At 43.7% G+C, this 20746-nt stretch overlaps 1 protein-coding gene across 2 annotated transcripts in view; it reads right to left on the bottom strand.

The window, feature by feature from the left end:
* The window catches only part of RELN (reelin), a 343944-nt gene that overhangs the window by 237644 nt on the left and 85554 nt on the right, over positions 1-20746 (bottom strand). For both annotated transcript variants that reach the window (XM_077338100.1, XM_077338101.1), the window contains exon 3: positions 19254-19389. In XM_077338100.1, the coding sequence (XP_077194215.1) occupies positions 19254-19389 (136 nt within the window). The remainder of the gene's footprint in view (positions 1-19253; positions 19390-20746) is intronic.

A 20746-nucleotide genomic window follows, 5' to 3' on the forward strand; every position in this document is an offset into this window, starting at 1 on the left:
CTGGGCGGTAAGTATATATATAAACCAACCCAAGCAAAAGCATGTATCTGCCACAAACAGTACTTTTTACTTTGATTATTTTCCATTTAGAAAAATAAACAAATTATTGTAACTAATGATGAATTGCAAAACTACGGCATAAGAATGACAGGGAAATCACTGAAGGCTATAATCTCTTTTTCAAACTTATTACTGTCTTAGGTGTTTGCTCTACTCTCTATTCATGTGAAATTACTAGTCCTTTGAGAGCAGGATATACATATATCCCAAAGCCATTATCCTTTGAAACGGATTTATAAAGACATCAGTCACACTGTCAATGCATTTGTGCAGCTGTAGCCTAAATGTATGTTCTGCCTGACAAAGTGTTCACCATGCTTTAATAGCATAGACTCAATAATGTTAGGGCATCATCACTTTTCTATAACCAATATGCCAATATGTAGATCTAAACAAGTGCTGTTTCTATGTAGCATGCATTGCATAGAGGGCAACCATGGTAGGTTCTCATGTGAAGGCACTGGGATGTGTCCATGCTGGCTTGCAGTTGAAATGGCATTTATTATATTGTTGTTTAACATGTACCAACATATCTGGCTTTATGGTCTTCAGAAAACACAATCAAATGTTAGCATTCCAGGGGTGTCATGGCATAGCCAGTTAAGGCCACTTCCTTGCATGGCACTGAAGTAGCAGTTACTGGGATAAGAACTAACTTATATGCCTGCTGTGTTGGCACTATGTTCTGGGTTGTCTTGCAGTAATATAACAGAGGAATGTCAGCAATGTTAACATTTTGCTACTATAACCAGTTCTGTACCCAACACCCACCCACTGCATAGCAAGCAGTTCATAAGAATGGGCTGCAAATGTTTTGTGCGTGTGTTCTTTTTTAAAGTGGCCCAGAAATTTCAAATTCATATTCATAGCACAATTCCCTTAAGCACATGTAAAACTGCATCATTCACTGGAACCTGTTTTCATTCTGATCTTATTTTTACTCTATGATAAGGTTATCAACCATCTTTCGTGATACTTGTCTGACACGGTAATCAGCATTACAACTAAAGGAATGTGCAAGCATGTTTTGAGGTACGCTGGACACCCAGTAAGGTAGTAGAGGGGTTAAGATAAGCAAATGTTGTCTTGGTCTTCAAAAAGAAGAAAAGAAGTAAACATATGCAAAGTTCTGTCTTTAAGCAAAAAGAATCAAATGCACAAGTATAGGATGGGGGGCTGTAACTGGCTTGGCAGTAGGTTCAAATGAGTAGCTGTGTTGGTCTGAAGTAGCACAATAAAATCAGAGTTCAGTAGAACCTTTAAGACCAACAAAGATTTGTTCACGGTGTGAGCTTTTGAGTGCTTTGTACATGCCAAATATGATTGTGAAACAGCTCCCCCACCCCCCAAAAAAAGAAGAATGCAATTTAATGCTGCAGTACTAGAAGCATAGCATCTAAGATGCAAGAAGTAATGGGTTGGATGTAGATGAAATTTTCCATCAGTGTAACAGAAATTTCCTAACTCCCCGTCTGACGAAGAGTGCTTGCACTCGAAAGCTCATGCCCTAAATAAATCTTTGTTATGCTTGTGGCTTGGCAGTAGTACATGTAAAAAGAATCTGGGGAAGACAGTCAATCACAAACTGAATAGAGATTCAGATGGGTAGTCAAGGTTGGTCTGAAGCAGCAGAATACAATTTGAGTTCAATAGCATCTTTAAGAACAAAAAAATAATTAAAGGTACAAGCTTTTGTGTGCATGCATACTTCTTTGTACCTGAAGAAGTGTGCATGCACACAAAAGCTTGTACCTTTAATTATTTGAATAATTAAATTACCTTGAATAAAACTTCGTGGTCTTAAAAATGCCACTGGTCTCAAACTTTGTACATGCCAAATATGATTGTGAAACAGCTCCCCCACCCCCCAAAAAAGAAGAATGCAATTTAATGTTGCAGTACTAGAAGCATAGCATCTAAGATGCAAGAAGTAATGGGTTGGATGTAGATGAAATTTTCCATCAGTGTAACAGAAATTTTCTAACTCCCCATTTCACAGAACAATTCACTGATCTTCACAAGTGTCACTTCTGAGGAAGAGGGATTTCTGAAGAATGACCTGAAGTGAGCCTGCAGCTGAAAGAGGATATTAGTAGAACATATCAATTTAGAGTAAGTTCTATCCAAGTTTTCCAATGTATTTCATATATTAGTCATATTCATCTCAAGTACTGTATCCAGTAATAGGCACCACAATTTAAGAAATGTGTTTACGAATCTGAATTCTGAATCTGAAAGACTTCTTTCATGGAGCAGGGAAGAAATTTGGACAAGATTAGGGCTTCCCTCTTGTGGCACAGAGTGGTAAGGCAGTAGACATGCAGTCTGAAGCTCTGCCCATGAGGCTGGGAGTACAATCCCAGCAGCCTGCTCAAGGTTGACTCAGCCTTCCATCCTTCTGAGGTCAGTAAAATGAGTACACAGCTTGCTGGGGGGTAAATGGTAACAACTTGGGAAGGCACTGGTAAACCACCCCATATTGAGTCTGCCATGAAAATGCTAGAGAGCTTCACCCCAAGGGTCAGACATGACCCGGTACTTGCACAAGGGATACCTTTACCTTTAGGGCTTCCCAAAGTGGGTGGCACACACCCCTGGGAGCAGTGGAAGGCTGCAGGGGTGGGGACAATGAGGAATTTGGGGGTAGCAGTGCGACTCTTCCTGCTGCAGCTAAGTTTTCCTACAGAGAAACGTTCCGAGGTGGCTTGCCCTTTGCTTGCCTCTGGGTAGCAGCAACCCTGGACTTCCTTGGTGATCTCCCATCCCGGTGCTGACCAGGGCCAAGCCTGCATAGCTTCCTGAAGAACCTGACAGCTTCAGAAAGTGGGCTGGATGGGATCATATTCCTGCAGAGCTCCTTCCCAGGTTTCATCCCAGATCTCCAGGCATGTCTTAGCCCATGGTTAGCAATCTTTCCCCAAAAATCTCAATTTTTGGGAGGCTGGAAAAGCCTTCTCCTGGTTGTTCCTGGGCATGAGTTTTTTCGTTGATGGAGGAGCATGATCCACTTGGGGCAGATGATTTAGCCACTGGGTCTATGGAGCCTGATAACGCTCTCTCCCACAAAGGGACTTTTAGGTGCAAAGTACGGTCTACCTGAGCCTTAGAGGTGAATTGTTGACAGGCTGCCACATTATGGCTTTCCCCGAAATATAAAAGGCATACAGACTGTTTATCTCCCAAACACCAATGTCACAACACCATCATTTATGTGGGAATTTATCTCTGAAAGACCTTCCCTACTGTGTCTTGATCTGCCCCTTGTATTAAGAACCTTGGGACAAATTCCTTGCCAAGATAATACCCATACTTTACTTCTGATAACCTTACCTATCTGCTATCAGATACCAATTCTTATGTTTCGTACAGGATGGCACTTTTCGTTCTGGTTGCCAGGAAGATTTGAGCTAAAGCACTTTTAAGAGAGCCCCGATCTTGATATATTAATTTATATTATTGTGATACATTATTTTATCTTTACTGTTCTTATATATCAAGCAAAGAAATACTGTTCTATTTCTGTATATTACCCTGTACATTTTGCTTTGTAAAGGCCATATATAATAAATACCTATCTAATATCTACAGTGTTTGTCTGTGTGACTCATTTTGGTGGTACAAGGTGAACATTGTTTTCAAAGAGGGACTTTTGAATTATTCTTCAAATTCAGGGAGAAAAGACAGAGGAGATCAAAGTACAGGAGCTAAGGTAAAATGTCCTTCACAGAGTGGCACCAAAGAACAAACTGAGGGGAGGTAGGAGCTCCTCCCCTGGAGCATGTGACAGTTTGGATGCAAAAACAGTCTCTGTCAGCTCTGTAGGGGAGGGGCTCCCCCTGCTCTGTTGCTAGAGCTAAGGAAATTAAGAAATCTACCCTGCGGCTGGCCTGTGTGTGTGCAAAGTTCCATGTGGGACTGCACAGAACAATGACAATGAACATGCCAAGATCCCACACAGATACAATTACAGTCTTCCAAGTGGCCATACAATGCTATAGTAAAATGAACCACTAGCTATTGTTCATAACTAACACATTAGAACTGAAGGTGAAAAAAGAAATTTCACCAGAAGTTTTATTTGGCACTATGTTATGTAGTGAAGTATTTCCTCCCCTTTTTATGACTACTGGAAGAACGCAATGGCTATAGACATCTTTGCAGTCCAAATTACTTTTTGGCAGATATTGCATTTATGGCTTTTGAAACAAACCTAGCCACTTTTACTAGCTGCAATCAATGTATGATTGTTATCCAGAATGTTTGGCTCAATATATCTTGAAATGGGTCATGAAGCACAGAGTATTATGGTTTTTCTTATACAGCAGCCACTTAAATCAACTAGCCCATTCGCCACTGATATGGAGTAACTCAGAAATATATATTGTTTAATAAACATCTATAAAATTGGAAGATGCCAGTTCTCCTACTTCTGTATAGCCCTTGTTTACCACTATGATCATGAATTCAGCATTAGAAATGTACAGTAATATAATGCTTTATCCACAAGACAATTCCACTTCAGTGGCAAAAAGGGATTTAATAAAACAGTTACAACATCTAGTGAAAATGAGCCAAGGAAGCCATATGTCTGAAATTATCTTCTGTGTCTTCTACCTAAGTCAATTCACATGCTGTATAGATATCAGATTTAGACTACACATTGCATTTGGTAACTCAGAGTAGAATTACATTGTCAGTTTCCTGGACTTTTACAACAGTACAAAACATTACCAAAAGGTTAATAGTAGCTCAGATGAAGGTCTTGTGACAAAGATGGCAATATTTACAGTGGAAGAGTTGTGTATGTGTTAACTGCTGTCAAGTCCCTTCCAATTTATGACAATCCTATGAATAAATGACCTCCAAAACGTCCTATTGTTAACAGCCTTGTTCAGGTCTTGCAAACTGAAGGCTGTGCCTTCCTTTATTGAGTCAATCCATCACCTGTTGGGTTTTCCTCTTTTCCTGCTGCCTTCATCATTTCCTAGCTATAATGTCTTTTCCAGTGACTCCTGTCTACATTTGTTGGATTAAACAGAAGTAACACTTCACAGCTCTGCCCTGCAGTTTCTGAGGCCCTGACCAGATATGCTACATTATGTTCCTACAACATGGTGCCTTCCTGCACCTTTCCTAGGGAGGAAGGATGACCCGGGAAACTACAGACCAGTGAGTCTGACCTCTGTTATGGGGAAGATAATGGAGCAGATATTAAAGGGAGCGATCTGCAAACATCTGGAGGACAATTTGGTGATCCAAGGAAGTCAGCATGGATTTGTCTCCAACAGGTCCTGCCAGACCAGCCTGGTTTCCTTTTTTGACCAAGTAACAGGTTTGCTGGATCGTGGAAATTCGGTTGATTTTAGTTAAGCTTTTGACAAGGTTCCCCATGATGTTCTGATGGATAAGTTGAAGGACTGCAATCTGGATTTTCAGATAGTTAAGTGGATAGGGAATTGGTTAAAGAACCGCACTCAAAGAGTTGTTGTCAATGGTGTTTCATCAGACTGGAGAGAGGTGAGTAGCGGGGTACCTCAGGGCTCGGCCCAGTACTTTTTAACATATTTATTAATGATCTAGATGAGGGGGTGGAGGGACTACTTGTCAAGTTTGCAGATGACACCAAATTGGGTAGACTGGCAAATACTCCGGAAGATAGAGACAGAGTTCAACGAGATCTGAACACAATGGAAAAATGGGCAAATGAGAACAAGATGCAATTTAATAAAGATAAGTGTAAAGTTCTGCATCTGGGCCAGAAAAATGAAAAGCATGCCTACTGGATAGGGGATATGCTTCTAGGTAACACTGTGTGTGAACGAGACCTTGGGGTACTTGTGGATTGTAAACTAAACATGAGCAGGCAGTGTGATGCAGCGGTAAAAAAAGGCAAATGCCATTTTGGGCTGTATCAACAGGGGCATCACATCAAAATCACAAGATGTCATAGTCCCATTGTATACGGTACTGGTCAGACCACACCTGGAGTACTGTGTGCAGTTCTGGAGGCCTCACTTCAAGAAGGACGTCGATAAAATTGAAAGGGTACAGAGGAGAGCGATGAAGATGATCTGGGGCCAAGGGACTAAGCCCTATGAAGATAGGTTGAGGGACTTGGGAATGTTCAGCCTGGAGAAAAGGAGGTTGAGAGGGGACATGATAGCCCTCTTTAAGTATTTGAAAGGTTGTCACTTGGAGGAGGGCAGGATGCTGTTTCTGTTGGCTGCAGAGGAGAGGACACGCAGTAATGGGTTTAAACTTCAAGTACAACGATATAGGCTAGATATCAGGGAAAAAATTTTCACAGTCAGAGTAGTTCAGCAGTGGAATAGGCTGCCTAAGGAGGTGGTGAGCTCCCCCTCACTGGCAGTCTTCAAGCAAAGGTTGGATACACACTTTTCTTGGATGCTTTAGGATGCTTAGGGCTGATCCTGCATTGAGCAGGGGGTTGGACTAGATGGCCTGTATGGCCCCTTCCAACTCTATGATTCTATGATTCTGGCACCAGTCCAGAGTTCTTAGTGCCATGGATGGGACCATTACCCATAAAGGCTTCTGTGTAGGCTCTATTAGGTAGACTGCTGCCCACCTTAGACATTACATCCTCCCTCCACGGAGTTGGGAGAAAAGCACTTTTCTTCTCTGCACCAACTAGCCCAATTGCTTTGGTCTTGGCTGCTCTGGTCACTATCCAGAACAGGAGGAAAACCCCTCCGCATGCAAACCAATATGCTTAATCTGGCCCCAGGAGCTGCTGCTTCAACTGGGGTGAGACAAAACTTTCCCTTTCTGGTGCGAACTGGTAAGGTTGTTCTTGCCTTGGCACTGCTGCTGGGAATGAGAGAAAAGCCCTTCTCTCAGCTGTGCCCAAAGGCTGTGATGCTACTGAGGCTAAGAAAAGAGCTTTTCCTTCTGTAATGCAAATTGGCCTACTCTACTCACACACACACACACACCCAAATAAGAATTTTTCCAGTTGTTGCTAGCCTGAAACAGGGGTAGAGAAAAAGGAAGCAGATTACAGCAGGGGTAGTCAACCTGTGGTCCTCCAGATGTCCATGGGCTACAATTCCCATGAGCCCCTGCCAGCATTTGCAAATGCTGGCAGGGGCTCATGGGAATTGTAGTCCATGGACATCTGGAGGACCACAGGTTGACTACCCCTGGATTACAGGAAGGGAAACAGGAATAAGGTAAGATGTGAGAAGAACCATGACCTGAACCCACAGGGAAAACCCTTTCATTTCCTTTTATTCCCCACCATTACTGGGATTCCTCTCCCCCTTCCCTCTATACCCACCTTGGACTTTCATATGGATTGACTCTCCTTTTCCATCTTTCCTTTCTTTCTGTTTTTTTTTTAATTCATCTTCTTCCTTCCACCCACCCCATAGTTTCCTCTCGGTATTTGTGGTGAGATGCCAACTTCCAAGTGAGGCCTGGAGATCTCCTGAAATTACAGTTCATCAGAACACTACATGGATCAGTTCCCCTGGAGAAAATGGGTGCTATCCCATCTTCCCCAAGCTCTGCCCCAAAAATATACAATAATTTCCTAGGAACTGGTGTAAACTGGTAAACTAGTCCCACTGTTGGGTGCAGGTGGGTGTGAGGAGACAGAGGGAGAGGGAAGGAGTTTTCTCTTTTTAAAAAAAATCCTCCTCTGTGTGTGTGTCAGAGATAATGAATTCCCCTCTTGCGTTTACCCCACTGTATGCCAAGGTAAACTACTTTTGTGGTGTTTTATTGTATTAGTTTTGTTATATGATCCCATAGTGCAGGCCTTGTTTGAATTTTTGATGTATACAGTATGATGCCTATAAAGGTAAAGGTAAAGGTATCCCCTGTGCAAGCACCGAGTCATGTCTGACCCTTGGGGTGACGCCCTCTAGCGTTTTCATGGCAGACTCAATACGGGGTGGTTTGCCAGTGCCTTCCCCAGTCATGACCGTTTACCCCCCAGCAAGCTGGGTACTCATTTCACCGACCTTGGAAGGATGGAAGGCTGAGTCAACCTTGAGCCGGCTGCTGGGATCGAACTCCCAGCCTCATGGGCAGACAGCTTCAGACAGCATATCGCTGCCTTACCACTCTGCGCCACAATGATGCCTATAGTTTTGTATAAAAAGTGTTTTACCTGTTCAAAATTCAAATGATATACTAAAAACAACAGCCAACACCAATGCAATGGGACTTGCACGACTGGAGAAACCTTCCAGGGCCACCAAGAAACTCCCAAGGTTTCACAAAACCTCTGTTGAGAGAGTCTGATCTTGAGTGAGGGCTGCTCTCAAAGGCAGGAGGATGAGTCAATCCTTCTACATGGTAAGGTCAACAGAATCACTGTCCCCCTGTTCCCTTTGCAAATATTACCCCCGATCAGTCTGCTGCTTGTCATGTTATAAGAAATAATGCATGCTGTAATAACATCAGGACATATAATTCTACCAGATGCTGCAGTCTGAGTAGGGGGAGAGAACTAAGTATATGGTTGCTGTTTTGGGGTGCTTTTATACTGCCATCTAAGGCATAGTTTCTCCTTTGATGCCTAATATTTCTCTGAGGTTAAGTTACGACTGGGAGTTCAAACAGCTTGTTAATCTGTTTTTTATTTGCTCATAAAATACTTTTTCTGTTTCAGGTGCACCACATTTTACCAACTGGTGGCAAGGGGAGAAGAGCTGATGATTGGGGGGGACGGGACCATGAGAGGCCTAGTGTGGGTATTCCAGCCCTTTTTACCCACCTCTGTCCTTGAGCACCCCAGCTAGTGATCACGTCCCTCCAACTACCACCAGTGCTAAACATGGCTGTTTAAAGGCACATTCGCTCTTTCTCCACCCTCACCATTCCTGCTACCTCTGCTGCATGTAAGAAAGAGCAATGGAGAATTAAAGCTGAGACTAAGCTAGCTGCTGAGATGGGGCTCTGTTCTTTTTGAGTTTATTACAAAGAATATTAAATACATTATTTTAAAAATACAAAAATTACATCGTATATCAATATTAAGGAACTTTTTGGGGGAAAGCTGGAATGGGAATCATCACAAAAATGGCGTCAAAAATGTGGGCAGTCCCTTTTGAAGAGAGACATACTTTTCAGATGAAAAACAAAAGCAATATAGCTGCATATCATGAGCACATATCAGATCAAACATGGTTAGATAAAGTGTAGAGTGGGGGGAGTTGAAGAAAATCGGATGGGCAACAAAGCTGTATGAAAGCTTTTAAGCTATTTGTTCTAGTTCACATCCCAAAACAAAACAAAAAACCCACTTAAAAAGCACTTTGGTAGCAATTAGCCTTTTTCATTTCCTAGGCACCCTTCCCTTGACTCTTATTATCTTAGCAAGATGGCAAGAAAAAGAAATGCCTTTAGCTCATGCCTGGCCAATGTAAAATAAATGTTCCTTCAGACTATCAGAGGATTAACAGAAAGGTCAAAAAGACACATCTTAGACATGACCTACAATCATTTTTCATATGAAAGACTTTATTTATTGTCACTGAGCTGAAGCTGAACACTAAAAATCTGTTTCTCAGCTAATGAGGCACATAATGAATTTAATCACTGAATAAAGGCCACTGATTTTAACCATTTGCACATATACTTCCTAATCTTTGTTTTTCTAAACAACCAGAGCCTGTTATGCAATCCAGCGCAGGACAGTGATTCACAGTTTAAAAACTTATATCTGGTATCTCTGAAGGTCAGTTTAGCAGCTTCTGCTCAGTTCTCAAAGAATAAACAGGAGCAATACAAACTAAGAAAGACTAATTAGCAGCCCTGTGATTTGTGTCAGCTGAGGTCAGAAATGAATGAACTTGATGAAGGAATTCTCGTTTCCTAATCTACTGAATCATGTCCATCCTAGTTAAGAAGGAAAACTACTCCCCAAGCCTCATTCATAAACATGTCTGTTGCCTTTGTGCAAATACTGTTCTACTCCTAACTGATTTTTTGTACACATAGTATGAACCACAGTGTTTTATATTTTTCATGTTTTATTTGGGACTGCAATAAGGCTTCATTAAAAAAGCCACATTGCATTAGATTCCGGTGGATAGAAGTGTTGGTCTGAAACAACAGAATAACATGTGAGTCCAGTGGCACCTTTAAGATCAACAAAGGCTAATTCTGTGTATTAGCTTTCATATACATGCACTCTTCATCAGATACATGGAACGTTTCCATGAAACCTTTATATAGGTAGGGGGGTAGTTGCCAGGAAGGGTTAGTTAGAGTCAAGATGCATAAGTAATTCAATGATAGCTATAGCTGAGATTGGATTAAAGCAGTCAAGACCTATGAAGCAACTGCTCTGAAAGCTAATTATCACCCAGTTACTTGATCTTAAAGGTGCCACTAGACTCAAACTTTGTTCTATTATATTGCATTTTTTCATCATTTAAAGTGAAAATGGACATTACATTCAAATTTGTGAAACAAGGCCCTGAGAAAAACTTACATTAGTGTTATTATGAATATTATGATATCTCACAACATAATGAAGTTGCCTTATACTTTATCAGGCCATTGGTCCATCAAGGTCAGTATTGTCTACTCAGAATCTCAGGGACTCTCCAAGGGCTCTGTTAGATATCTTTCACATTCTAGTCCATGATCCTTTTAATAGCAAATGCTGGGAACTGAACTTGGGACATTCTGCAATCAAACCAAACTCTCTCTGTGTTGTTTTGAGCTTGCACTGGTACATTTACCAATTTGGGTTGGAAAATCCTGGAGTTTGGAGAGCAGAGCCCAGGAGGAGCAGAATTTGGGGAGGGGGAGAAGCTTAGGAAGGATGTGATAGCATAGAGTTCACTCTCTGAAATTGCTATTTTCTCAGGGGAATTTGATCTCTATAGTCTGGAGATCAGATGTAATTCTGGGAAAACTCCAGGATGTACCTGGAAGTTCCCAACACCAGTTTGCAGTGAAGCACAAAATTTCATTACACCAAGAGGGTTCCAAACTATCAGCATTCCAGAGAATTTGCAGGGGGAGGATTCAGCACACAGATGTTACACCTTGGCCATCTCTTCAAAAAGAAACCTATCAATGCAGGGAATAAGGTGAATTAATGGACCCCCCATTTGATACCTCTCCCTCTTTGCTCTCCGCTTTATGCTTTGCACATGACATCATTTTGAGGCTGTGCACAATAAAAGTGGACACCCCTTTTTTCTCACTGGTCCAGAAAGACAGCTCCCTTCCTGGAAAGGCCCTAGAAATAAGTTAAAAATTAATATACATAAATGTCCTTAACTAAAATTTTCGGATTGGGGATTTTGGCATTTGAAGCTCATCTTTCCCTCTCTCAGTGACGAGTCCAGCATTTATTGGTGGATGCTATTTTGGGTCCCAACCATAAGCCTGGTGAAATAATTCCGTTTTACAGGTCCTGCAGAACTGATTAATATCCCATAGGGCCCTGATATCCTGGGGGAAGTGACACCAACCAGTGAAATGGTTTGCAGCCATTTCAGCCGAAAAGGGAGTGGGTACAACCACTCCCTGGTGTTAGGCTGAAATAGCTGCAAAACATTTCAGCTTAACATCTGATGAGTACACTAGTCCACTCTTAGGCTGAAATGGCTGTCACTCATTTCAGACTAATAGTTGATGGGTGCACCCACCCAGCTCTCTTAGGCTGAAAAAGCTATAAGTCATTTAAACCTAACAGCGGAGCAGGTCCGCCCATCAGTTTTAAGGTATCAGTTTCACCCGCTGCTTCAAAACTGAGGGAAGCAAAATGTACAGATTAAATGTCTGCCAGCCATTTAACCATCCTCAAGAAGCCATCCCTGGACCCACATGACCCTGCAAGCTACCGCCCAGTAGCGCATTTAGCGTTCCTGTGTAAGGTGGTGGAAAGGGCTGCGGCGGACCAGCTCCTAGCGTTCCTGGAAGACACTTCGGCACTCGATCCATACCAGTCTGGCTTCCGCCCTGGTCATGGGGTGGAGACTGTGTTGGTCTCCTTGTTGGATGACCTCCGTCGCCAGCTTGACCAAGGTGGCTCTGCTGTGCTAGTTCTTTTAGATCTGTCAGCCGCGTTTGACGTGGTCGATCACGAGCTGCTAGCGAGCCGCCTTGCCGGTACGGGGATAAGGGGTACAGCGTTACGCTGGATATGCTCCTTCCTCCAAAACTGGACACAGAGGGTAGCCATGGGAGAGGAAGTATCGGGCCCTTACCGGCTCCCTTGTGGGGTCCCACAGGGCTCGGTGCTCTCTCCTACATTATTTAACATCTTTATGCACCCTCTGGCTCAACTGGTACGGAGCTATGGGCTGGGTTGCCACCAGTACGCTGATGACACCCAGCTCTTTCTCCTCATGGATGGCCACCCGGACTCCCCCCCAGATCCATTTGCCAGATGTTTGGAAGCCATAGCTGGATGGCTCGAGCAGAGTCGCCTGAAACTCAACTCCTCCAAGACGGAGGTTCTATGGTTGGGCCGTAGGGGGGCAGATCAGGAAGCGCGCTTACCCTTTCTGGCCGGGACGCAACTTAATATCGCGTCTCAGGTCAGGAATTTAGGGGTGACCATTGATGCCTCACTAACACTCGAGGCACAGGTTAAACAGGTAGCTAGCCAGGCATTTTTCCATCTTCGCCAGGCTCGGCTACTAGCGCCCTATCTGTCCTCCGAACACCTGGCCACAGTGATCCATGCGACGGTCACCTCTAGACTAGATTTCTGTAACTCGCTCTACACCGGCCTGCCTCTGGGCTTGATCCGGAAACTGCAACTCGTCCAAAATGCGGCTGCTAGAGTCCTCACAGCTACACCACGGAGGGCTCACATCCAGCCAGTTCTGAGGCAGCTGCATTGGTTACCGGTCGCCTTCCGGATCAGGTTCAAGGTTTTGGTTTTGACCTTCAAGGCCATCCGTGGTCTAGGCCCAGCATATATGAGGGACCGCCTTTTGCCCTATATCCCCCGCAGGGCTTTACGCTCTACGGGGACTAACATACTGGTCGTTCCCAGCCCCAAGGAAGCCCGCCTGGCCTCGACTAGGGCCAGGGCCTTTTCGGTCCTGGCCCCAACCTGGTGGAATGAGCTCCCGGAAGAGCTGAGGGCCCTGGGGGAATTACCAGCAATCCACAGGGCCTGTAAGACGGAGCTCTTCTGCCAGGCTTATAACTGAGGCCGGGTGGAAAGAAGATCAGCCCCCCCCCTCACTAACTGGTGGTAGAGAGCGTCACCCGCCTCCTGTAGTTGAGGATGCGGAGAGCAAATGAGTAGATTACGCAATCGCTGTTGCCATTACTGTAAATTATCGGTTTTTATTGTCATTTTATGGTTTTAGGGGATGGGGTTATGTAAGCCACCTCGAGCCTTCGGGGGGAGGCGGGGTATAAATATGAACATGAACATGAACATGAACATGAACATGAACATGAACATGAACATGAACATGAACATGAACATGAACATGAACATGAATATAATAATAATTCCGGGACAAAAGGGGAGCCAAATTGGCTGTTCAGGGCATTTTGGGTTTGGTTCAGGATTCAACCTTGCTGAACCAGGACTTTTAGGTTTGTGCACATTTTTGCTCATACGTTTCTAAACAAGTTAGTCAAAAGCAGAATATACTGCTTTTTATCTATAGCGAAGTTTGAGTCAGGTGGCATCTTTAAGCCCAACAAATTTTTAGTCTGAGTACTTGCTACTGGACTAAAACTTTGTTCCGCTACTTCAGGGCAACCTGGCTACTGACTTGAATTTGTTTTTTCCTATTTGTTTTTTACCTAACCAAGTTTCAAAAGGTAAGAATAGATTTGCTGACACTTACTCTGTTTTATGCCAAGATTTACAATCTGGAAAGTATCAAAACAATGCTGTCTGCTGAACAATCATGTAGGAAGAAACATAGATAAAAGGAAAAGAAAACAGGAAAGTAATATAAATGGAGCCAAATCTTACCAATCTTACCTTGGGAGTTCTTGACAACCATCCCTAACCCCACCCCCACACACAAATGGCTTAGATATTGAAGAGTTCTGGGTTACCAAAAGCCTGATACTGGATGTGACATCAAATACCTTAGCAGTATTTTCCACCTATTCTTTCAACTGAATATATATTAGGAATTTTGGCCATTCAGAATGGCAACCCAAAAAATCCCAAAAATATTCATGATTATTTGGAAAGGCCAGATGGTTGAATTTTGAAGTTCACCTTCCAAGTGAACTCACAACTTGCTGAAAGGGTTTAAAAGTACAACAAAACTTTGAACACCTACAGAGTTTACTTGGCACTGGCCCAGATGAGCCTGCAGGGAGAATTCTTCCTGCAGGATTGACCCCCTGATGAGTTGTGTTAGGCAGTTCTGTTTAAACTGGGCTGTCCAGAAGATCCCTAGCCAAGTCTGCGGTGAGAGTTCTTGCTGCAGGATCAGCTCCTTTGCAGGTGCTGTTAGGCAGTTTAGTTTAGGGGTATGCAAAAACAACACCAGTATTTTTCTGGTTTGGGTATATTAAACATCATCTGTATTTCACAATATTCATGATTCTGTTTGGTCAACTGGTAAATAATCAGGAATGAGAATTGTTCAGATTCATAGGTCTGGGGCATTTAAAGGGGCTGAGATCCATGAGTTTGAGGCATTTACATGGGCCTGCCCTTGTCCCTGACCAAGAAATTACAGCTGGCAAAAAACGCAATTGCTAGGGTCCTCACTAGAACACCAAGGAGGATCCCATATCCCATATCTGGCCTGCGCTGAGGCAGCTGTATTTTAACCTCTAAGGCCATCTGCGGTCTAGGCCCCGGGTACTTAAGTGACCACCTAATTCCCTGTGCCCCATGCAGAGCCTTGCACTCTGCAAATGCTAATAGACTGGAGGTCCCTGGCCAACGGGCCTGGGCCTGGCCCCCACCTGGTGGAATAAGCTTCTGGGAGAATTGAGGGCACTGACGGAGCTGTCAAAGTTCTACAGGGCCTGCAAGACAGAGCTCTTCTCCTAGGCATTTGATTGAGGCCAGGAGGACCAGAAGATCCTCTGACTATCAAATGGGAACAACTACTTGGATATGGCAATGTAGTGGGGGGGGGAGTGGATAGATTAGTTTGGTGGTGAGAGTTGGCATGGGGGTGGGGTTAGGATGTGTTTTATTTTACTGTTTTAACCCTTGTTGTAAACCACTACAAGCCAGCAGGTCCGGGAGTGGTGGCTAAGAAATGTAATAATAAAAAACTAGTAAAAAAGCCCATTGTATTCCAAATACAATGGGCCCTAGCAGGGGGGTGGAGAGCGAGGGACTGGCGAGGGCAGGGTGAGGAAAGGTAGCTTACCGGTGAGAGGGCTGTAGCGACGTCGGGCAGCTCCTTCGCGGCGGGCAGCTCCTTGGGTGGCTCCTTCTCGGCGGGCAGCTCCTTCGGCGGGCGGCTCCCGGGCGCGTTCTTCTTGCCGGCGGCCATCTTCTTGTTCCGGCGATGCATTTTTAGAGGCCGGGGGCTCCCTGGGCGGCGGCGGGCGCGGCCGGCGGGCGCGGCCGGCGGGCGCGGCCGGCGGGCGCGGCCGGCGGGCGCGGCCCGATCCGCGGGTGCGGCCCGCGGGCGCGGCCGGCGGGCGCGGCCCGATCCGCGGGCGCGGCCGGCGGGCGCGGCCCGATCCGCGGGCGTGGCCGGCGGGCGCGGCCCGATCCGCGGGCGCGGCCGGCGGGCGCGGCCCGATCCGCGGGTGCGGCCGGCGGGCGCGGCCCGATCCGCGGGCGCGGCCGGCGGGCGCGGCCCGCGGGCGCGGCCCGATGCGTGGGTGCGGCCCCCGCGGGGGCGGCCCCCACGGGCGCGGGCCGATGTCCTGCCGGTCCCCAGCCTAATAAAGGTTGGGGACCACTGGCTTAGAGGTTCTTAGAGGCTGGCTGGCTTGGAGCAACTGCGAGCTGCGCTACGCGCGGCTCGCAGTTGCTCCGGCAAGGAATCGGAGGGACCAATCGGCAGGCGCTTCGCGCCTGCCTATTGGTCCCTCCGATAGTCTGTCATGAGGAAGGGGCCAATCGGCACCCTTCCTCATCCCGGACACAGCCCGCCTTCCAAGGGCTTACTGGTTTATTTAGTCCGTGGCGCCCGCGGCGCCACGGGCGGTGTAAAGATTAGTCCATTCACAAAGTCAAGCTGGCTTTTAAAAATTGTTTTTCCCCCTTCTCGGGTTTATTGGGCTCAAAAAAATCTGGATTTCAAGAAATCCTTGATCCAAATACCATATTGGTATTGAAGTTTGTTTTTTTCCCAGAAACACTGAAATTGTTTCGGGTTCAATAGACTCAAACAAAAAGCCCCCAAGACTTATCTAAGGGGGCCATTGCTGCTGTGGGGGAGGAACGCCGACAGGGACCTGGTGTCAGGATCAGTCCCTGCTCTCTGCCATGTTTCCGTTTGCAATGAACCTAAGAGAATCCATCTTGTAGTGCTGTGCATTTGCTGACACCTTCCCATGTAACCATAATGCCTATGCTGACGTTTTTCCTTTGATTTCCCTCCTGCTTTGATCCTTGCATTTTCACACTGCATAGTCTCCCTGCTGTGATACAATGTTGCCGAGTTCCTGTAAACATTTTATCGGCTAGCCCAAGGCGCCAGCCTGACCAAGGCCGTGCTAACTTCAACACCTTGGCAGGAAGCCGGGGATGGCACCTGGGTGAGGGGGTTCCCCCCTCCCTTGGGAACACTTGGGTTTAGGCGGGAGAAATGTATTGATAACTGCTTACTGTCCAGGTATCAAACAGTCTTGACTTCGAACGTTATAGTGACCAGATCTACTGCTTTCTTTTCATAGAAGTTTGTTTGTGAGTTTGTGAGTTTGTCGGCGCTTGACACCTGGCTGGTTGGAGAGATTGCCCAGCCCTGGCATCCTCTGAGCAGATCCAAATCAGGGTTAAGCCAAGACAAACAAAGTTGGGCTGGAAGAGCCAATATGGGCTGCCCCACAAAGATGGCAAATGGGGAGAGGGATAGGAGAATGACTGAGGGGGCTGAAAATTGGGAAGGGAAGTCAACCCAGTCCCTTCTATGATTGGGCCAAGAGGCTTGACCATTTTAAGACCAGCTCCCACTACAGGCCAAGTAGGAGTGAGGGAAGATGCTCCAAAATCAGTGGGAAGCAGCCATTCTGGGCAAAGTGAGGAATAAGTTGGTACAACTCCTTATTCTACCCATTCTGAGGCCTGGAGAGAGCCCCTCCACCAAGAGGTAGGACAGCTAAGGATAGATGGGCTTGGCTTGAGTGGGAGGAGTCTTATAGTACAAATACAAAGCCCTTATTGGCTTAGCAAAGAGTCTTATAGTGTTCTTGCTGTACAACCTGAAAATTGTAGTTTAACGGTGTATGTCTTGAGCATGTTTCAATTAAATATATTGAATGCTCAACACAGCACGGACACAAAAAGTATGAAATATACTCCAAATTTAGCTGGTTTAATATGAGCTGTCCATGATTCCTGGCGTATATGTATGTAATCCCAGCAAGCCAGTAAACTGTCCATGAAAAAAGGAAACTTGGCCAGCCATCATGTGGCATGCCAACCACAGTTTCTATGCAAAACTATTCCAAATGTGACTCAATGTATAGGGCAAATAAATCACCAATGCAATTCTATGATACACTGGGTTCAAGCAAAGCCAATAAAACAAATACCATTTTCTAATGCCTTATTTTCAAAATTGAAGTTATCATAAACAGCATTATTTATCCAATAATATACAAACGACAGGGCTTTTTAAAACAAAAGGTTTTCTAACTTTGAGAAGCAGGATGAAACTGCAGATTGAATTCAGACATTTAGTTGTATGTCACAGGATAGTTAGGATGGTCTGTAAATTGGTCCATTCAGAACAGTGTGCCACACAGAAGAAACAATATCTAACCTGAAGATAGATTTAGGTGAATAGCCATGTTGGTCTGAAGCAGTAGAACAAAGCTTGAGCTCAGTGGCACCTTTAAGACCAGCAAACTTTTATTCAAGCACACTTCTTCAGATGCACACAAAAGCCTATATACCTTTAATAAAACTGTTGGTCTTAAAGGTATCACTGGATTTTATTCAGTATCCTACCTGTTTCATCTACACCTGTGACTTCTTGCAACATTTCGAGACAGCTGAATGTTTCAGTCGCCGTGCTTAAACAAACTGTCACTGAGAAGCAATGGCAACATCCACAGATTCACTAGGTTGAATATTACTTCCTTCCTGTGGCTTCATATTAGAACTATTTATGAGTGTCAAACCTGAGCCTAGAACCATGCTAAAGTTATCAAAGTGTTCTTAAATAAGCCAAGAAAATAACTGCTTAATCCTTCCTAAGTGTAACATTCTCATTGATACTACAGTTATTTTGCCTGGCAGCTATTGTTGATAACCCTAACTAAGGGAAAAGAAACCAAAGCAAAACAGGAAAAATAGGATTTGGGATTACTATGTGGGGGAAGTTCCATAAGAAAGCTCTCATCTGCCTTTTATTGTTGATAACTGAGGCTACACATCGGCAGAGAACCTGTCCCTCGAGTACATGACTGAAAGGACAGTTTGGTCTTCTTGCCCCTACTCAATCACTTTGGGGACAGATGTGCACTGTATGTGTAGTTTTCTAGTGCTTTGTGGAGATCTCTGATTAGGTCCCTCAACATTTTGTGAATTTCCTGGGGAGATGAGACCAGCTCTGAATTTGATCAGACAGATCCTAGGGAAAGGGGGAGTTAACTCTCATCTTGTACTGTTGTACTGTAGTCTCCTAGCTCCCTCATTCAAAAGCTGCTGTCAAGTGTGCATTTTCCTTTGAGAGAGAATATAGGCAGTTAAAATGATTATGAAATGGTAGATACATGCATCTGCTTATAGCACTGCATAGCAATCAGACAGTTCTGTCTTCCAGCAATTTGGATCAGATGGCCTTCTGCTCTTTAGCAACGTCTACTGAATTAAGGCCCTCAAATATAATTCATTGACACTGAGATTTATGTATGTGCACAATATTTCCATAGATTTGGATTAAGAAAATACCCTTCTGTTCATGGAAGAATAATATTCACATTCATGTTATTTTTTATGAATAGTATAGAACAATTCTACTATAATCAGACCTGGTGGATCCAATCCACTAGTGGTTCTTCCTGCAGATATGCCACAGTGAAATAACCTTAGCTTAGCAATATCAATAACAGCACCAGATACTTACATAAAATTCACACAGCCAGTTCCTGCAGGTGGGGCAATCCAAACAAAACTGAGATTTGTAGTTGGTAAATGGCTTACGTGCGATGCAACCACACTGCACATGAACTGATTTCCAAACTGGTGTTCAGACATTATTCCTATGAGAAAACATAAAATAAGAATGAAACATATTAGCATTTAAACACAAAGGATTTTCCCCAAATTTAAGGTTGTGTTAAGTAATGAATTTATAGCAAGGTGATCCCATCAATTGAATGTAGACTAAAAATGCAGGATACTATTTTTTTTCAGACTTTTAAACTTGAGTACTCAAGTACAACTGTACTTTCCTAGTAATGTATGTAGTCTCTTTTTGCTGTCATTATTCACAATAAATAAGGACCAAGCTCTAAAAAACATTACTTGATTAAATGCCAAAAATTAATCACAGGATGGAATTCCCAAGTAAAATTACTACAAATATTTATGGGTGTGTATATTTCTTGCAAACAATTTGACATAATAAAAACACACTCAAACAAACATTCCTGCACTAGGCCACTTACACAGCATTTTTTGCTATGTTTATAAACTGAAAGTCCAGCAGTTTTAACTGACCTTGCAACAGTCCGAATAACAAAGATAATTAAAAGAAAACAAATAAAACAAAGTCACCATGAACAGATGGTCATCAAAATACACTTTCCCCCATATCTGACATCCTAAATCCTCAGGTTCAGCATGGATGACCTTAATGGCCTTTACCATTTCACATGTTTTATACCCACATGTAATGAAACAATCTGGACTAAAAGTTTCCAGAATAATTTATCTATTTAACTCATTTAGTAAAAGATACTTCCAAGAGTCAGGTGATCGCAAAAGAACCCATGTTCTGGGACTCTGAATATCTTAAATCGCTAAGATTATCAATTTAAATTAAGGCGTTGACAACACTGAATATCAATGCTCAGAAAGACTTGTTTTTAATTATTTTTTTTTGCACTAAGATCTTATGATCAAAACGTATGCATATTTCTCCAGTAAAAGACAAGACTGTTCAAGCAACTTGTTCCGACTATTTCAGAACATTTATTACAGCTTTCCAGTTGATATTATAATTTTCAAGTTTATAACCACTACACGAGAACTTCTTGGTTCTTAACTCTGTATGATAATCAACAGGTGCATATAAAAATACATCTGATATGTGTTCATTATCTTTACTATAGAAGGCCAAACTTGATCTCAAATAAAGGCAATTAATTGAATCTTTTTGTAGCTGTTTCAATTAACTGTCAAGGACAAAATAAAACTTTATGCAGCCAGAGTTCACAAACAGCTTGAGCCATCCTGAGATCGCAAACTTTAAAAAAAACAACAACACATGATCAGCATGAAAAGTAGTGATATAATCAAAATACTGCTACATTATCTTGATACATCACTGGCAAGAGTACTTCCAAATGCTGAGTCTATTACCATTTATGCAACAAAATACAGGTTCCAGCTAAA

The sequence above is a fragment of the Paroedura picta genome, chromosome 5 (assembly GCF_049243985.1).
Source record: "Paroedura picta isolate Pp20150507F chromosome 5, Ppicta_v3.0, whole genome shotgun sequence".
NCBI lineage: Eukaryota > Metazoa > Chordata > Lepidosauria > Squamata > Gekkonidae > Paroedura > Paroedura picta.